Source organism: Physella acuta, unplaced genomic scaffold (assembly GCF_028476545.2).
Source record: "Physella acuta isolate Inbredline_101_S28 unplaced genomic scaffold, ASM2847654v3 ptg000904l, whole genome shotgun sequence".
Classification (NCBI taxonomy): Eukaryota; Metazoa; Mollusca; class Gastropoda; family Physidae; genus Physella; species Physella acuta.
This window is the reverse complement of record NW_026732421.1, coordinates 802-19,152: the sequence shown is the minus strand read 5'-3', so window position 1 is coordinate 19,152 and position 18,351 is coordinate 802. Positions and strand designations below refer to the sequence as shown.

The 18,351-nt window shown below is 43.0% G+C and overlaps 1 protein-coding gene across 1 annotated transcript in view; it reads left to right on the top strand.

Annotated features, from left to right (window-relative positions):
* Nucleotides 1-17,847, top strand: part of LOC131953066 (ell-associated factor Eaf) — a gene marked incomplete at its 3' end in the record, with an annotated part of 41,440 nt that extends 23,593 nt beyond the window's left edge. Inside the window, exon 3 of the mRNA XM_059316088.1 lies at nt 17,452-17,847. Coding sequence (XP_059172071.1) covers nt 17,452-17,847 — 396 coding nt within the window. The remainder of the gene's footprint in view (nt 1-17,451) is intronic.
* Nucleotides 17,848-18,351: the final 504 nt, after the last annotated feature.

Sequence of the window (18,351 nt, the reverse complement as noted above, 5' to 3'; positions counted from 1 at the left end):
GTTGGCGTGGTAGTTGGCGTGGTACTGGGGTTGGCGTGGTACTGGGGTTGACGTGGTACTGGGGTTGGCGTGGTACTGGGGTTGGCGTGGTACTGGGGTTGGCGTGGTACTGGGGTTGACGTGGTACTGGGGTTGACGTGGTACTGGGGTTGACGTGGTACTGGGGTTGACGTGGTACTGGGGTTGGCGTGGTACTGGGGTTGGCGTGGTACTGGGGTTGGCGTGGTACTGGGGTTGACATGGTACTGGGTTGGCGTGGTCCTGGGGTTGCCGTGGTCCTGGGGTTGCCGTGGTACTGGGGTTGGCGTGGTACTGGGGTTGACGTGGTACTGGGGTTGGCGTGGTACTGGGGTTGACGTGGTACTGGGGTTGACATGGTACTGGGTTGGCGTGGTACTGGGGTTGACGTGGTACTGGGGTTGGCGTGGTACTGGGGTTGACGTGGTACTGGGGTTGGCGTGGTACTGGGGTTGACGTGGTACTGGGGTTGGCGTGGTACTGGGGTTGACGTGGTACTGGGGTTGGCGTGGTACTGGGGTTGGCGTGGTCACCCACTCGACGGCTGGTTGTCTCCTCTTGATCTTAGCGCAACTTGACCCACTTTGTTGTAACTTAACTAAGGTTTTTTCTGTTGTTGACAAGTTTGCTGTTGTTTTTTTTGGTGAAAACTTATTGACTCCATTGTGTTGTGCACGATATAATACAGAACGCAATGTTTACTTACAATTTAAACCAAACTTCAAAGTATGAATGAGATAAGACACAAGGGGGTTCTTGCTAATTTTCGTGCGATTTCATGTGTTTTGTAGATCACACGTTGCTAAGAAAAAGTTGACTTTTTTCTGACCCCCCCCCCTCCTTTCGACCCTTGAAGTAGACGTTATAAATGGATGATCTCTTTAAAAATAAATTATATTATACTTACATAACCTCTTCAACTTTAAATCGTCACACATCGTCACAAAAGTTCACCCCCCCCCGCATCTACTAGAGTGTGACGTCATTTAAGTCTAGGACTGACCTCTGCTCCATGTCACGTGGGATGTATCTGTTTACATCGACACACCACGCCAAGGTCAGCGCTGTGTAGACACAAGTTGCTCGCCCGAAATACTCGGTCAAGGTCAGCCTGCCAATCAAACTCTAAGATTAGATCAGTTGGGCCATGTCTTGTCAGTTTGGCCATGTCTTGTCAGTTGGGCCATGTCTTGTCAGTTGGGCTGTCTTGTCATTTGGGCCACGTCTTGTCAGTTGGGCCACGTCTTGTCAGTTGGGCTGTCTTGTCAGTTGGGTCATGTCTTGTCAGTTGGGCTGTCTTGTCATTTGGGCTGTCTTGTCAGTTGGGTCATGTCTTGTCAGTTTGGCCATGTCTTGTCAGTTGGGCCATGTCTTGTCAGTTGGGCCACGTCCTGTCAGTTGGGCTGTCTTGTCAGTTGGGTCATGTCTTGTCAGTTGGGCTGTCTTGTCAGTTGGGTCATGTCTTGTCAGTTGGCAGATGTCTTGTCAGTTGGGCTGTCTTGTCAGTTGGGTCATGTCTTGTCAGTTGGGTCGTGTCTTGTCAGTTGGGCCATGTCTTGTCAGTTGGGTCATGTCTTGTCAGTTGGCAGATGTCTTGTCAGTTGGGCTGTCTTGTCAGTTGGGCAATGTCTTGTCAGTTGGGCCATGTCTTGTCAGTTGGGTCATGTCTTGTCAGTTGGGTCGTGTCTTGTCAGATGGGCCATGTCTTGTCAGTTGGGTCATGTCTTGTCAGTTGGCAGATGTCTTGTCAGTTGGGCTGTCTTGTCAGTTGGGCTGTCTTGTCAGTTGGGCTGTCTTGTCAGTTGGGCCATGTCTTGTCATTTGGGCTGTCTTGTCAGTTGGGTCATGTCTTGTCAGTTGGGTCGTGTCTTGTCAGTTGGGCCATGTCTTGTCAGTTGGGTCATGTCTTGTCAGTTGGCAGATGTCTTGTCAGTTGGGCTGTCTTGTCAGTTGGGCTGTCTTGTCAGTTGGGCTGTCTTGTCAGTTGGGCCATGTCTTGTCAGTTGGGCTGTCTTGTCAGTTGGGCCATGTCTTGTCAGTTGGGCTGTCTTGTCATTTGGGCCATGTCTTGTCAGTTGGGCCATGTCTTGTCATTCAGTGACCTCGGCATATGTAGGTATAGTGTGACCATCATTTTGCCAGCATTACTTTCCCTAACGTGGGTGGACTCAGGGACATCCTAACGTCTCGAGACCAGGATCGAACTGGAGACTTTTGGGTTAGCTTTGGAACGCTCTACCATTCGACCATGCCGCCCATGGAAGGAAGGGTGGAAGGGTGGAAATTACTGTGGTACTTAAGGTGGAAGGGTGGAAATTACTGTGGTACTTAAGGTGGAAGGGTGGAAATTACTGTGGTACTTAAGGTGGAAGGGTGGAAATTACTGTGGTACATAAGGTGGAAGGTTTGAAATTACTGTGGTACTTAAGGTGGAAGGGTGGAAATTACTGTGGTACTTAAGGTTCGGGAAATCGGCATTCGGGCAAACGGCATTCGGGCAAACGGCATTCGGGCAAACGGCATTCGGGCAAACGGCAATCGGGCAAGTGTCTTTCGGGAAACCGTCCGGCTCCCGGTGGAAATGTGTGTGGATGAGTGAGGCACGGTTTTTGGTGACGATGTTTGACTTTACGAGCTGAGAATATATGCTTAATTAGTGGGACGTCATTAATAGATAATCCATCACGCTTTTAAAGGCTTTTAAGCTTCTGGTTTTGGTTAAGGCTACATACAGTTGACGTTAAGATTACATTCCGTCCATCCAGCCATTCTTGTGGCCCTACAGCCTGCTGTTGGTTGTCTTTAGCTGCTTCACCACTTTATTCCAGTCTTCCATGTCTTCTTCTTGCACGTCTGTACGTCAAGTTGCCTATGTCTGTCAAGTTTACATTAGCATTGTATAAAAAATAAATAATCCAAAACACCTGAAGACATGAAACGGTCTCCTCAATACGGGACAAGACACGTCCGCTAATAAAAGTCTCTAGCCCGGGGGTGATGGCTGTCACAGGTAGGGTGTGAAACCTGCTCAGGTGGGGGGCAAAGCTTGACACACCTGGAGGCTATGGTGCGGAAAAAAATAGATTTTATTTTAAGATACGAGATGTCATTTAATGTAGGTCATGTCAATGAATATTGGAGTAACGTATAAGTAAAGCATGTCATTTTATAATAGGTGGGTGTTTAAGTAGCACATCTAGATTGATGTCATTTGATAGAGGACGTGTCATTTGATATAGGTTGTGTCATAAAAGGATGTCCCCTAACAGATGTCAGGTAATGTATATGAGCTATGTCATCTACTGTAGCATATATCAACTAAGGATATGCCACGTAGAATAAAAAATAAAATAAAACATTTAATACACGTTATCTAAAAAAATAACAACACCTATCTTATTATGTTTTTTTTTTAATAAATGGGCAACTTATATCTAACATAAAATGCTATTTACCTTATACCTATGTTATGTGTGCTTTAGTCATCTCAAGTCTTATGTGTGCTTCTGTTATATCACATATTTCTGATGTGTGCTTTAATTATGTCACATGTTGGCTACAGTTCTGGATAGTTAATGAAGGTCAAGGTGAAAGCAATTAGTATGCGACAACATTCACACACTTGACCCCAACAGTCGTGTGTAGTGTGTTGTGTGTTGTGTAGGGCATCGCACTGAAGTCACAGTTTCTGAACAAAATTGTTCGTTAACACATGGGAAATATGGGGGAGGTGTGCGCGGGCATGGGGGAGGGGTGCGCGGGTATGGAACGAGGTTGTGCGGGTATGGAGGGAGGCCTGCGCGGTATGGAGGGAGGCCTGCGCGGTATGGAGGGAGGGTTGTGCGGGTATGGAGGGAGGGCTTCGCGGGTATGGGGGGAGGGCTGCGCGGTATGGTGGGAGGGCTGCGCGGGTATGGAGAAAGGGCTGCGCGGGTATGGAGAAAGGGCTGCGCGGTTATGGAGGGAGGGCTGCGCGGGTATGGAGGGAGGGCTGCGCGGTATGGAGGGAGGGCTGCGCGGTATGGATGGCTGCGCGGGTATGTAGGGAGGGCTGCGCGGTATGGAGGGAGGGCTGCGCGGTATGGAGGGAGGGCTGCGGGGGTATGGAGGGAGGGCTGCGCGGTATGGAGGGAGGGCTGCGGGGGTATGGAGGACTGTGCGGGTATGGAGGGAGGGCTGCGCGGTATGGAGGACTGTGCGGGTATGGAGGGAGGGCTGAGCTAGATATATATTTTCTCCTAGCGAAACTCGTAAACCTAACGCTCCATAGGGCAGATAAAGTAAAATCCATCTGTTTCTTGACCCGGGATAGTGTGATTAGCGCTATGCCCAGCCGTTTTTACTTTCCATAGGGTCATAGCTCGTGGTCTCAGGGACGTCCCACGGACTCGAGTCCGAGATCCGAACTCGCGACTATCGGGTTAGCAGTCGAGCTCTCTACCACCCGGCCATGCCGTCCCATCTTAACCCATATCGGGGCCCCAAAAACCTAATTAGACCCATATAGCCTAACCGGGCTCATAAATCCTTAAAAGTCTTTAAAACTTACCAGGGTTCATTAAGCCTAAAGAAGTAGCTTGCCCCTTGTTTAAAATTATAAAATTATAAGCATGTTTTACTAAAAGGAATCGGCTTAAATTATTCAACTAATGCATGGGCTACCTAACCATTCAGTTATTATTTTCGTTTGTGTAGCATATACATATACACGTTTATGTTGTTGCTTGTTTTCCCTCGCTCACAGCACTACATATAACGTCAACATTCAAACATACAAGCAGATGATGTTGGTTTTACACTTGGTTGCACGGTTGTTAACGTGTTAAAAAAATGTTGAGTTCACGTGCGCTACAAAACCTCAATACGCCACTGATAACTCAGCGTCGGTGTCTATACATCTCTCAGCTGGCGAAACAGTTTTTTTGAAACCTCCGACTGTCGGTCACTTCTACTCCCGTCATTAGCTGTCCCGCAGTTAATTACGTCTTGTGTTTCTAGGAGTGGAGCGCGCAGGAAACTCTACTTTAGATTGCCCTTGTGCTAACTCTGGACAGGCCGTGGTTATGTTACACCAAAGCCGTATTTTACTCGGTTATAAATATGTTGGCCTAGATGTTGTGAGAACGACAGACAGAGGAAAGAAGGGGGTGGGGAGTATGTGGGTTAAATGACAGGGGGAGTTGTAGTATAATGTAATTATGTTTACCTGTCATACCATTTGTTTACCGGGGGTGAGAGGGGTGGGGAGGGGGTAGTTTTAAGCTTAAGAATGTAGTTGGGATGAGTTTTTTTTAAAACAGCTTTGTGAAAGTGGAGTTGTGTGTGAGGTTATGTTGTCATTTCAGTTAGGTAGTTACATTGTTTGGTGGTAGTATGGGCTCGTGACTGAGAATGTGTTGGTGTACTGTTGTTGTTTGTTGGTGTGCAGTTGTTGCTGTTGCTCGGTAGTTGGTGCCGTTGTTGTGATGTTATGCCATTTTTGCTGACAATTTACTTTGGCGATGTGCAGTTGTTATAGTTGATGTGCTGTTGTTATAGTTAATGTGCTGTTGTTATAATGTGCTGTTGTTATAGTTAATGTGCTGTTGTTATAATGTGTTATAGTTAATGTGCTGTTTTTATAGTTAATGTGCTGTTGTTATAGCTAATGTGCTGTTGTTATAGTTGATGAGCAGCTTTGATATTTGATATGAAAAAGTTGTAGTTGATGCGCAGTTGTTATTGATTTCTATTTAGTGTGTTTTCTGAAGTTGTGCTGCTGTCATTTTTTATGCACTTGTTCCTTGCAAGGGTTACAGGTTATAATATCTAACATACTTCACACAATCTAAGATTCTCACGAAACTTGTATTCACACAAACATCTAGAGGCTATATTAGTACCACATTGTGTTTGAGTTTAAAGTTGAGTAACCAATGAAAAGAGCTGGAGCCGTTCGTGACAGGAGCTCAACTAATCATCACCACAGAGGTCACTGACCTATTAACAACACCACACTTCACAATTCCGTGTTTTCATTGTAAACCATAACCCTAACCAAACCCCACACAAACTACTAGACCAAACCCATAAACTTTCGCCTAACCCAAAGCCATGCAACAATAAATCCTACAATATCAATGTTGAATTTCAGATGGGTTATGAGCAAATTTTTGGATTTTTTTTTGCTGCCGATTTCATTCATTGTTTAAACTCAAATCCATACCGTTGTCATTCATTAGCTGCATCTTGAAACGATTTGACAGCTGTTTCCTGTTATACTCAATACAGTAAACTCCAAGTGTCGCAGTTTACACTCACCCTGACAACATCCTGATATTGTTTTGTTGTCGTCGTTTGCGATGACGTCTTTCGCGACATCTCAATGAGGGAGAGCACTCCACCACAAATATTCCCCTCATTGACCAACACGTCGGCCAATCAAATTCTTGTATGCTGGCGACAGGGGGTTCCCCACAACCCAATAGATTTGGGTTAGGTTTAGGCGAATGGGGGGATGGTGTGACGAACATCTAGTGAGTGACTCAGCTGAAGTGTTCCAAGAATGAAGTGGCATCTCTTACAGAGTATCAGTCTGTCTGATCCCCAACTAATCGGGCATGTTGGCCTACCAACAGTTGGCCTACCAACAGTTGGCCTACCAGCAGTTGGCCTACCAACAGTTGGCCTACCAACAGTTGGCCTACCAACAGTTGGCCCTACCAACAGTTGGCCTACCAGCAGTTGGCCTACCAGCAGTCGGCCCACCAACAGTTGGCCCTACCAACAGTTGGCCCTACCAGCAGTTGGCCTTACCAGCAGTTGGCCTTACCAACAGTTGGCCTAACTACAGTTGATGCCAGCGGATTTCCAACTTGTTATCACTATACGGTGACTGCGCCTCAAAAAAAAAAAAAAAAAAAAAAAAAAAAAAAAAAACATGGCTCCTCTCTTTAAAAGAAAAAAAAATCTTAGAAAAAAACATTGGCGCCTCACTTCATAGAACCAAAAGATGGTGGCGCCACCATTAAAAAATATCTATTTGTCTCCCCTGAAAAACGACTTTTCCTGAACCTCCTCATCCCACTCAACTCATTAAAATATTTTTCACCCAAGTTTTTTTATATTCTAAGTATAATCCTTATTGGTCTAATGGTCAAAGAAGCGATCAAACTTAATGATTGTGAAAACAGCATCGATAGATCTCCACTTGATTTTAAACTCTCCTGAGACAAAAGTTAGCTGTGTTTTCAGAGATAAAATGTAATATTTGAGATTAAAGTAGTCTTTTTAAAGCGGAATTTTCCTTAAAAAATGGAGGTCTTTATAGGGTCTATCATGTTGTACATTTCTGTGAAAAGTTGCTTGCCTGCATTAGCGCTAGCAATTCACTTTGGAAGCTGCAGGGGTCAGCAATATAAAAGTAGTTTTATATTGTTTCGTTTACTTGCTTCCTTTTTAATCTAATAAATCTAATAAATCAGAGTTTTGGCTTTTTAAAAAAGAAAGCTGATTGGAAAACCAGAATTTACTAGCATTTAGCTGTCAGGGGTCAAAGTTAGGATCATGTCAAGATTAGGTCAAAAATATTGTCAGGGTCAGGGTGGGGTAGCGAGCTCAAAAAGTTGTTAAATTTTATGCCATAATAGGACTTATCGCCTTTTTTTCAATTTAGAATTTTGTTAGACTAAACACAATCCGATGATTTCGTATAGAAAATCTGATGATTTTGTTAGTTTAATGTAAACACAATGTAAACAGAGGTCGGTAATTTTGCTGTAAGTCGAAGATTTTGTTATTTTTCAGTGCAAATAAGCTGAGTCATCTCACTGAAAAATCAGGATCTAAGACAGCCAAAGTTGTCGCCCCTCATTCCACAGCACGCATACACAACCTGTGTGTTTACTGAACAAAGACACTTAACTCTTCCTACATATTTACTTTATCCTTTTCCTGATTGCTTCCCTTGAAACGACAGTCTTTGTGTGGAATCTTGCCCTCCGTGCTGTGGTGTGATTTGTTGTTATTTAGGTTTAGAATTTTTTGAGTTCCTTCCCTTTGAAGAGACCGCATATCTATTTTATTTACTTTGGTAATTGGGTCTTCTTAAACGACTGCAGAGATTTTTGTGGAACAATAAATGAACATTGTTTGGTGGCTGTTATGTTGTTTTAGGGAATATTTTGTTGGTCGAGATACTATTTGTTGTAGGCCACACACACTCCCTATATGGGAGTCGTCCATGAACGGCGTCATACTGCTAGGGTGAGAGAGGGGCGGTTCGCAGTGGCGAAGCGACGTCGGGTGTCACCCGGTGCGGCACTTAATGATGTCACCCCCCCCCCCCAGAGGCGTAGCGCCCTTCCCGGGGACAAACTTTCAAATTTTCGATTTGCACCCCTTCCTCAAACTTTCGATTTGCACCCCACTTCCTCAAACTTTTGATTTGCACCCCCCCCCCCCCCCCCTCAAATTTGCAAGTTTTTCTCCCCCCCCCCTCTACGCCTCTGGCGGTTCGTACTTTTGTAACGATAAATAATCAAAGCAGGGGCGTAAGTTCAGAAAGGGTGACGCTACACTAGTGTAATTTTGAAAACAGAATATGAGCCGTTGTTTCGCGATTTGAAGTGACTTATTTCTTATTTGAAATATTTGATAAACATTCTCAATTTGTACTAAGACACTGTTTTAAAAGGAAAAAAAAAAGAATTTTTAAGGTTATGAGGTGTAACATCAAATTTTGGACGGTGGGGTCGAGTCTGTATTTTTTTTGGGGGGGGGGGGGGGGGGTAGGGGGCAATGTTTGCCGATTTGAGACAAAATGTGATGATGGAAATAGGGCAGGAGGAAGCTAAAAATGATTTTATAAAGCGTGACGTCGTTTACGGATTACCCCATTGACGAGACAACAAGCAAATATTGACAACATGAAGCTAAACTTTACAGACGAGCTCAGTCAAGAATAGAGGGCCATTTTATAACGTCGATTACGAGAAACACATTTAAAGTAAAACTAGAATTTCAGGGGAAAACCCGTTATATGAAAGAAAATTATTAATTAAATGTAGAAAAAAAAATCGAAATAGTTAGCAAGAACTATAAGCAGGGAAAACCCGTTAATTCCAGATTTAAAATAATATAATTAATTATGTGTTTTTATTATCCCCCTTATTTTAGTAACAAATAAATGTGATTATCCCCCTTATTTTCATAGTCTGTGTTTGCTCAGCGCAGCCAACCAATGAGAAACAGAGGACAGTTTTTAAATAATATTTACTCGTGACATAGTTCAGTCTTCCTCGTGTTGTATAAATATTGAACCTAGAACCTGTGGGTTCCTAAATAGTTTATTTTTCTTCGAGTCCATCGTAATCCACAGTGAGAGTGTGTGTTGGGGGTGTGGGTGTGTGTGTGTGGGGGGGGGGGCGAGTTGTGAAATAGTAAGATTTTGTTACGTTATCCGATATTGTTTTATATCCTTTTATTACGTACATATACAGTTGTTTTTCACCAGAGAAAAAAGTCATCTCTGTTACTCTTCCCCCACCCCTGGGGTGGTCACATAAGATAGCCACTGAATAATGCAGCTTGTAACTAAGGTTGCCTGTAAGTAAGGTAGCCTGTAAGTAAGGTAGCCTGTAACTAGGGTAGCCTGTAACTAGGGTAGCATGTAACTAAAGTAGCCTCTGACTTAGGTAGCCTGTAACTATGGTAGCCTGTAACTAGGGTAGCATGTAACTAAGGTAGCTTCCGACTTAGGTAGAATGTAACTAAGTAGCATGTAACTATGGTAGCCTGTAACTAAGGTAGTCTGTAACTATGGTAGCATGTAACTAAGGTAGCCTGTAACTAGCCTGTAACTAATTTAGCCTAAGACCGTGGTAGCATAAAACTAAGGTAGCCTCTGACTTATGTAGCATGTAACTAAGGTAGCCTGAGACTGTGGTAGCATGAAATTGTGGTAGCCGTTGACTTATGTAGCCTGTAAATAAGGTAGCCTGAGACTGTGGTAGCATGAAACTGAGGTAGCCTTTGACTTATGTAGCCTCTAACTAAGGTAGCCTCTGACTTATGTAGCATGTAACTAAGGTAGCCTCTAAGGTAGCCTGTAACTAAGGTAGCCTGTAACTAAGGTAGCCTGAGACTGTGGTAGCATCAAACTGTGGTAGCCTCTGACTTATGTAGCCTGTAACTAAGGTAGCCTGTAACTAAGGTAGCCTGAGACTGTGGTAGCATCAAACTGTGGTAGCCTCTGACTTATGTAGCATGTAACTAAGGTAGCCTGTAACTAAGGTAGCCTGAGACTGTGGTAGCATAAAACTAAGGTAGCCGCTGACTTATGTAGCATGTAACTAAGGTAGCCTCTAAGGTAGCCTGTAACTAAGGTAGCATGTAACTAAGGTAGCCTGAGACTGTGGTAGCATGCAACTGTGGTAGCCTAGCATTGGCTGGAACATAACTCAATATTCTACATCGAGGATTTCAGGCGCCAATGCCAGCCCAAGCCACGCAACCACAGCTGTACAGGCTGTCATTCTAGACACATCACGTGACCTAATGTCACGATCACATGATCGACATCACCTGACCTCTAGTCACGTGATGGTCTCGATAAAATAATGCCCTGATTTACTCGTGTTCCAGGCTCCCTAACATGACAAACATCAGTCAATGACCAGACGAGAACATGACTCCCTAACTACGTCAGTTTTTCATTAAGACAAGGTCAAGGTTTCCTAAGACTCTAGTCAGTGAGTGGTAGTTGTAGACCACTAGTTGCCAATAATAGGGCCTAGATTTTGGTTACTGCCCTCATAATGTTATGATATCTATTTAAAAAAAAACAACACTAAAACGATTTTTTTTACCTTTGAAAAGCTTTAGTCTAGATTTAGTGCTTCACCATTTTTAAATTTTAAATTAATTAGTAGGCCTACCATTAAAATTAAATATTCTTTATCTCATTTTTTGTTACATTATATGATTTATTAACGCCCGTGCAGTGGCCCATATTATCATAATAACGTTTTATTATAGACGAATCAAGCATACAAGTATTATGCTTTGTTTCTGTCAACTGGGTAAACCAACATCTGAACGCCTGATAACAGGCTTTGGAGGAGTTTAAAACAAGGGAGGCGAATCGAGTTTAAAGCCACGTACTTACAATAAATACTGAGTTATGTACCTTTGGCCCATTCGTTTATTTTATTTTTTCTAGTAAAATTTTCACTCTTTTCAATTGTAGTTTAACTGGTCAGGGGGGATTTCTATAATGTCACCTTCATTAAATGTATTTGTTTTCCAAATGTCACACAATAATGACACTGTTACACACTACACGCTCATTACACACTCTAGACAGAAACACACGAACACAATCTTTACACACTAAACACACTACACCCACTGTCACACACTACACAGACACACACACGAGGTATACACACAGACTAGGCTGTAAAATGTTCCCGTCGACAGCCACAGAAATCTCACGATTGTGTCGCGACTGTCTCACAAACTCTTACATCTTGAGCTGTTTACATTTGTTGAGTGTATACTTTCAATGTCAAGAACTTCCTCTTTTTTTTTAAATTAAAGCTTATTGTTTTGGTACTGTGAAATCTACACTTTAAAAAATTAATTTTTATGTCTTCTTCTTTATAAAATGTATAACACCTAAATTGAAAAAAAAAAGTATAGATTTTAGTTGATACATTCCCACATTTTAATTTTATAACATTATTAACATAGAGTTGATTGTGGATCTCTTGCTATTATCTTTGTGAATTTAACTTTTTGAATTTAACTTTTTTTAAAGCAGATAAATGATATAACAGGCAATTTATTTATAAAATATATCAAACAGTATTCACGTCTAAATAAACCTAAAACATGGTTACAGTATGTTGATAGGCTGCAATCAACCGTTGAACTTGTTTCAGAGGCGTAGCGACCCTTCCCGGCGCCCGGGGACATACTTTCAATTTGGCGCCCCCCTCGGGAGCAAATTTTCGATTTGCACCCCCTCGAACTTTTCTTTTGCACCCCCCCCCCCTCAAACTTTCGATTTGCACCCCCCCCCCCCTCGAACTTTTCATTTGCACCCCCCCCCTCAAACTTTCAATTTGGCGCCCCCCCTAAGGTCGGCGCCCGGGGACATATGTCCCCCCCCCCGCCCCCCCCCCTCGCTACGCCTCTGACTTGTTTCAACACTTCAATATAAGAACGACAATAAGTGTTTCAAGCGCAGACAGGGGAAGACAAAAGTGACAGCCAGGTCGTGCTTAGCTCCCCTTCTGTCCTGCGCTTCACGTAGACATAACGTAGGTCGGGGTGTGCGGAGGTGCGAGAGGTTACACATTCTCGGTGGGGACAGCTCGGCCTGGTACGGAAAGTATAGAAAAAAAAATGTGTTGCTCCGGTTAAATTTTTAACAAAAGATAACTTCAATTTTTTTTTTTCGGAAACTTGTTTGTCTTCGTTTGTGTTTTATTGGTAATTTTTCAAACACTGTTTTGTTTCGTTCCTGACCCCATCAAAAAGTTATATTTTTAAAAAGCTGATAATGATTACATTTGTACACACACATTAGAATATTTGATATTATTGTATTTAAAAATAAGCAGCATTAAAAAAAAAACAATGTGTTGCATACTAATCATTCTTTCTGTGCTTGTCTGATGAACAGTATGAAATGTGGAGGGACGAACTGAGGTCAAATATCAAATGCTTTGAGTTTTAAAATGGCCTTTAGGTGCTGCTAAATTAATTTTTTTTTAAAATTGTCCCGTGTAGGTTCAGTACAATGTTAAATTTAGTGAAATAAAAAAAAATCAACAGTATAGTCTACATAGACTGAATGATTATAGAATTTATAACCAATCAGATTCGTGACCTCGAGCCTCAATCTGAATAAATTATCATATCAACATTGCCCTATGTGTTTTTTTTTTCTTTCCTTAAAGTAGCAGAGGGGAAATCTCATCGTTTTATCATTGTTCTGTAAGAACTTACAAAATCTCATGTTTTAATCAGTGTTTTGTTGGACAACATAGAATATCATAAACTCCACATGGCAGTCGAGTTTACTGTGATTACATTTTTGAGTCAATTCATTAAGATCTAACTAACGGTGCCATTTTTACTGTGGATTGGGTCCAGAATTTAAGGTAAGAAAGTTTGTTAACGGGTTTGCTACATTGAGTAGGCCTACATTGGTAGATCTACCACACTAGCCATACTCATAACCCCATGTTACTTGACCACAAACTTTTACTTAACACAACACTAATCTTGACCTTAAACCATGCCTTAAGTCTAATCCGAAGTGTTAACACTTTGTTATCGGCTTGTTAACCCAAGAAATGGGTATGTCTAATTGATTAGAGCATTATAATTGTATCAAGCCATAATTAAAATTTGTTTTTCCTATACTGCACATAAAACGACAACTGTACTGTACAATATAAGTACCCCCCCCCCCCTAACTGAATGAAAACACGAGGGTTTACAGCCCACTTCAAATAGTCTCCGTCCATCCATCACCCACACCACTGGCCAAAAGCTGACACTGACGGTAGTGTCGCGACGACAAATTTTGACAGGTGTACGGTACGAGACGACAAATTTTGACAGGTGTACGGTACGAGACGACAAATTTTGACAGGTGTACGGTACGAGACGACAAATTTTGACAGGTGTACGGTAACATCTCAACTCGTGCAGGAAGTGGATACATTGTCCCCCGCCATTAGGTCATAAAAAACACAATGTCGTCTTTACCGGGCTGCGGTGGTTTATTGTACGTACTGACTCAACCTGTTTTCGATAGTGGGATTCCGATGGGATAAAAACAATTCGAATTAAGTGGAATGTGGATCTGTGAATGTGGATATTGTTTGTGTCAAAAATAATTCTTTAGCTTATAAGTGCTGGATTTCGAATTACTATAAAAATACAATTAACGTTGTACAAGGTTAAACATTATCAAGTCTGTTCGCCTTAATTTAAAAAGTTTGTTGTCTAACATCGACTTTTTATTACACTGTGTACAACTGTAATACAATATATGATGAATATTTTCAAAGCTTAAAACATATGTAACTAAACTAGTATAAAGTTAATTTAAAAAATTACGCAATGATAACAGCCTTGTGGCAATCCACTAGTTACACATAGATCTAGATCTATTCCCCTCTATTATTTCCCACTATTGCCACACGGTTTCACGTAAACCCTACCCCCCCCCCCCCACCCTCCCCATCACTTGCTTGCTAACTTAAACGACAGTTATCTACCCTTTATTAATATTAATGTTTGCACCGGGTCTGAGGTGTGAAAACAGCTGTGAACAAATCACCTCAGTCACCTGGTTGATCGATAGATCGATACTACTTACCCGTGATCACCCCCATCCCTTTGTTATTGAATATAGTACTTTGAATTATTATTAATGACTAATACCTAGTTACATTGTTAACTATACATCCTTGCGTTGTCATCGCAGATGTGTTTATCTGGTTATCGCTGCATTAGAATATCTTCTTCTTCTTCTCCGTTCTTAATTTTAAGTGTTGGGAGGGATCGAGCCTTATCTGCCAGAGAGGTTGAACTCGAGACTTTTTTTTCGAATTTATCAACCATGAGCTTTTGCCGACTCGACCATGCTTCCATCACAATTAAGGATTACGTGTCAACTGGTTATGCGCCATTGAGGCCATTGACTCCGATTTCAGCCTGCTTTTCTTTTTGGATTTGCTTCCATAGCCTTTGTCCAACCAAGAACAAACTACAAGGCAGCAGTTGTTTGATTTTAGAGTTGTCTCTCGAGACTTTTCGGTTTAGCAACCATGAGCTTTACCGACTCGACCACGCCGAGTTGCAGGATTTGAGCCCAAACCCACGGACAGACATTGTGACCTCAGTAAATTGTCACCCCTAAGAAGTAGGCCTACCTTGAAACATTTGCTATTGATAAATGGGCCGATGGCTTGACCAATAGTGATAGAATCCCTCCATAATCCCATACCTTCTCCGCTTCAGCCCCCCCCCCCTCCTAATGTATTACCAAATGCCATTATGAGCCACTTAAAAAATAACCACGCATTCATTCCTAAGTGTTTAAAATCTTTACGGTATACATTCTACATTAATATTATTAAAGAATTTATTGAAATTTTTGCACACAGTTTGAATAATATTTATGTGACCTTGTTCTTGGTACAATTGTCAAATATTCATCATCTCTTCCCTTTGTGCTCATGGGGCCACTACAGAAAGCTCCCTCCACTTTTGCCGGTCTCTGGCGATATTCTCGGCAGTCCCTCATGACAGTCCTGTCTCGGCTGCTTCCCTGCAGTGCTCTTCCACATCTCCATTGGCCTTCCCTTTCTTTCTTCGATGCGTCCAATTTAGCGCCATTTCTTATGTTGCCTAATTCGAACACACGTCCCTCACGATTTACATAATGCCAGACTTACACTTCCCCGGGTCTCTGAATTTTTTTTTTTAAATTGTAATCTCGCGAATAGCGCCACCTACCATGGTATATACTCGTAGTAACTTGGCTTTTGGTTGATCCCTCTTTACACGAACTAACCGGCTCGACCAATGATCTTAAGCCAATCAGACCGCGACAGGATGTAGATGTAGATCTAGAGACGGACATTGCTGGCGTCCATGTGACCAACCTCAGCAAATTATGATTTCCCATTTATAAGAATGTTCCCACTCCGGACCTAGCAACCCATGTGTAAGATGAAGTAGAGTTCACCTGTTTCTGTGATATTCTTCTAAATTTCTGCAGTGTACACAGAACCTCCGCACCCCCCCCCCCCCCAATCAGTTGTTTCAACAGGAAATTAATTAATAGCCCTGTCTCCTACCCTCCACCGCCTTCTCTTGGCCATCGGACAACCTGCTTGAATAAAACTGCCCCGGCTTAAAAAAAAACATTGCTGTATGAGTAGTCAGCTAAGTTATTCTCATCCCTGTCATCAATTAATTTACTATTCAGCCAATTAATTCAACTGATTATTTTCCCAACGTATTGCTGATCATGTACTTAATTAACCGCATCGTTTTACAAGTCAAACCAGTTCTATTTATCTAGTCTCAAATCCTGTATTTTAAATATTGTTTGTCTTGGACTTGTGAAACAGTCTCGGAGACTAAATAAAATAATTTATTTAAAAAATATTTAACTAAATTAAAAAAAAAAATTAGACCTGAACGTTTTAAAAAAAAGTGTTTTATACTTATAACTATCAGCAATTAGCGATTTCAGTTTACTGTTTTTTTTTTTCAAAGTGGTTTAGGCCTTTAATTACCAGTAATTAGCGGTTTCGTTAATGCGTCAATAAATCATGTACTGGAGAGCCTTTGTACACCATGGAACATAGTGCCACTATAAAGTATACAATATCAGTGTAGCGCTTCAGAACACACTGCTACAGTAGGCTTTCAATGTGATACATAGTTAGAACACACTGTTACTATAGAGCACCTGTGGAATATTCTAGAACATCTTGATTACTGTAGATTCTAACTGGATGCTGTACAACTGTTCGACATGGAAATGTGTATAATTTGAATTTTAAAAATGTTACGGTAAGAATTTGTCTTCCGTCGTATTGAAGTTTTTTCGGCGACTATTCATTTATGTGTTTGTGTATGAAATGCATTTATTTATTTATTTATTATTATATCTCTTTCTGTAAAATACCTCTCTTTTGGGCTTTACACTCCCTCACATAAACTCTACCTTACCTACCTTCAGTACCATACACCTGACGGTACCACTCACCTTTACACTCCCTCACATAAACTCTACCTTACCTACCTTCAGTACCATACACCTGACGGTACCACTCACCTTTACACTCTCTCACATAAACTCTACCTTACTTACCTTCAGTACCATACACCTGACGTTACCACTCACCTTTACACTCCCTCACATAAACTCTACCTTACCTTACCTTCAGTACCATACACCTGACGGTACCACTCACCTTTACACTCTCTCACATAAACTCTACCTTACTTACCTTCAGTACTATACACCTGACGGTACCACTCACCTTTACACTCCCTCACATAAACTCTACCTTACCTTACCATCAGTACCATACACCTGACGGAACCACTCACCTTTACACTCTCTCACATAAACTCTACCTTACTTACCTTCAGTACCATACACCTGACGGTACCACTCACCTTTACACTCCCTCACATAAACTCTACCTTACCTTACCTTCAGTACCATACACCTGACGGTACCACTCACCTTTACACTCCCTCACATAAACTCTACCTTACCTACCTTCAGTACCATACACCTGACGGTACCACTCACCTTTACACTCCCTCACATAAACTCTACCTTACCTACCTTCAGTACCATACACCTGACAGTACCACTCACCTTTACATTTCTCCCCCCTCCAGGTGTCTTCAAGACGAGGCCCTCACCCTAGCGGCTCTCGGCCACGGCTCCCCCTACAACCACGGCTCCAACGGCAGCTGCAGCCTCTCGCACCTCAGCTACTCGGGTCAAGGCCAGGGTCAAGGTCATCTGACCCACGACCCGTCCAATCAAAGACACCACCTCAACCTGCTGGCCGACCAGCTGAAGCACCAACAGCAGCACTACCAGTACAGCATACACCAGCAGAACCTACCACAAAACAGTTCATGCGAGCACCAGCACCAGACGCAGCACCACCAGCAGCAGACACAACACCATCAGCAACAGCAGCAGATCAGCTCGTCGTATTGTTCCACGTCCGGCCAGCCTCCACACCTGCCCTATGATGTCTACGACCATCCGCCCTCAGTACACACGTGAGTCGTTGTTTGACATTGGTGGGGTTGGTGGTGGGGTTGGTGATGGGGTTGGTGATGGGGTTGGTGATGGGGTTGGTGGTGGGGTTAGTGGGCTTGGTGGTGGGGTTGGTGGGGGGGGGGTTGGTGGTGAGGTTGGTGGTGGGGTTGGTGGTGGGGTTGGTGATGGGGTTGGTGGTGGGGTTAGTGGGGTTGGTGGTGAGGTTGGTGGTGGGGTTGGTGATGGGGTTGGTGGTGGGGTTAGTGGTGGGGTTGGTGGGGGGGGGGGTTGGTGGTGAGGTTGGTGGTGGGGTTGGTGGTGGGGTTGGTGATGGGGTTGGTGGTGGGGTTAGTGGGGTTGGTGGTGAGGTTGGTGGTGGGGTTGGTGATGGGGTTGGTGGTGGGGTTGGTGGTGGGGTTGGTGGTGGGGTTAGTGGGGTTGGTGGTGAGGTTGGTGGTTGGGTTGGTGGTGGGGTTGGTGGTGGGGTTGGTGGTGGGGTTGGTGATGGGGTTGGTGATGGGGTT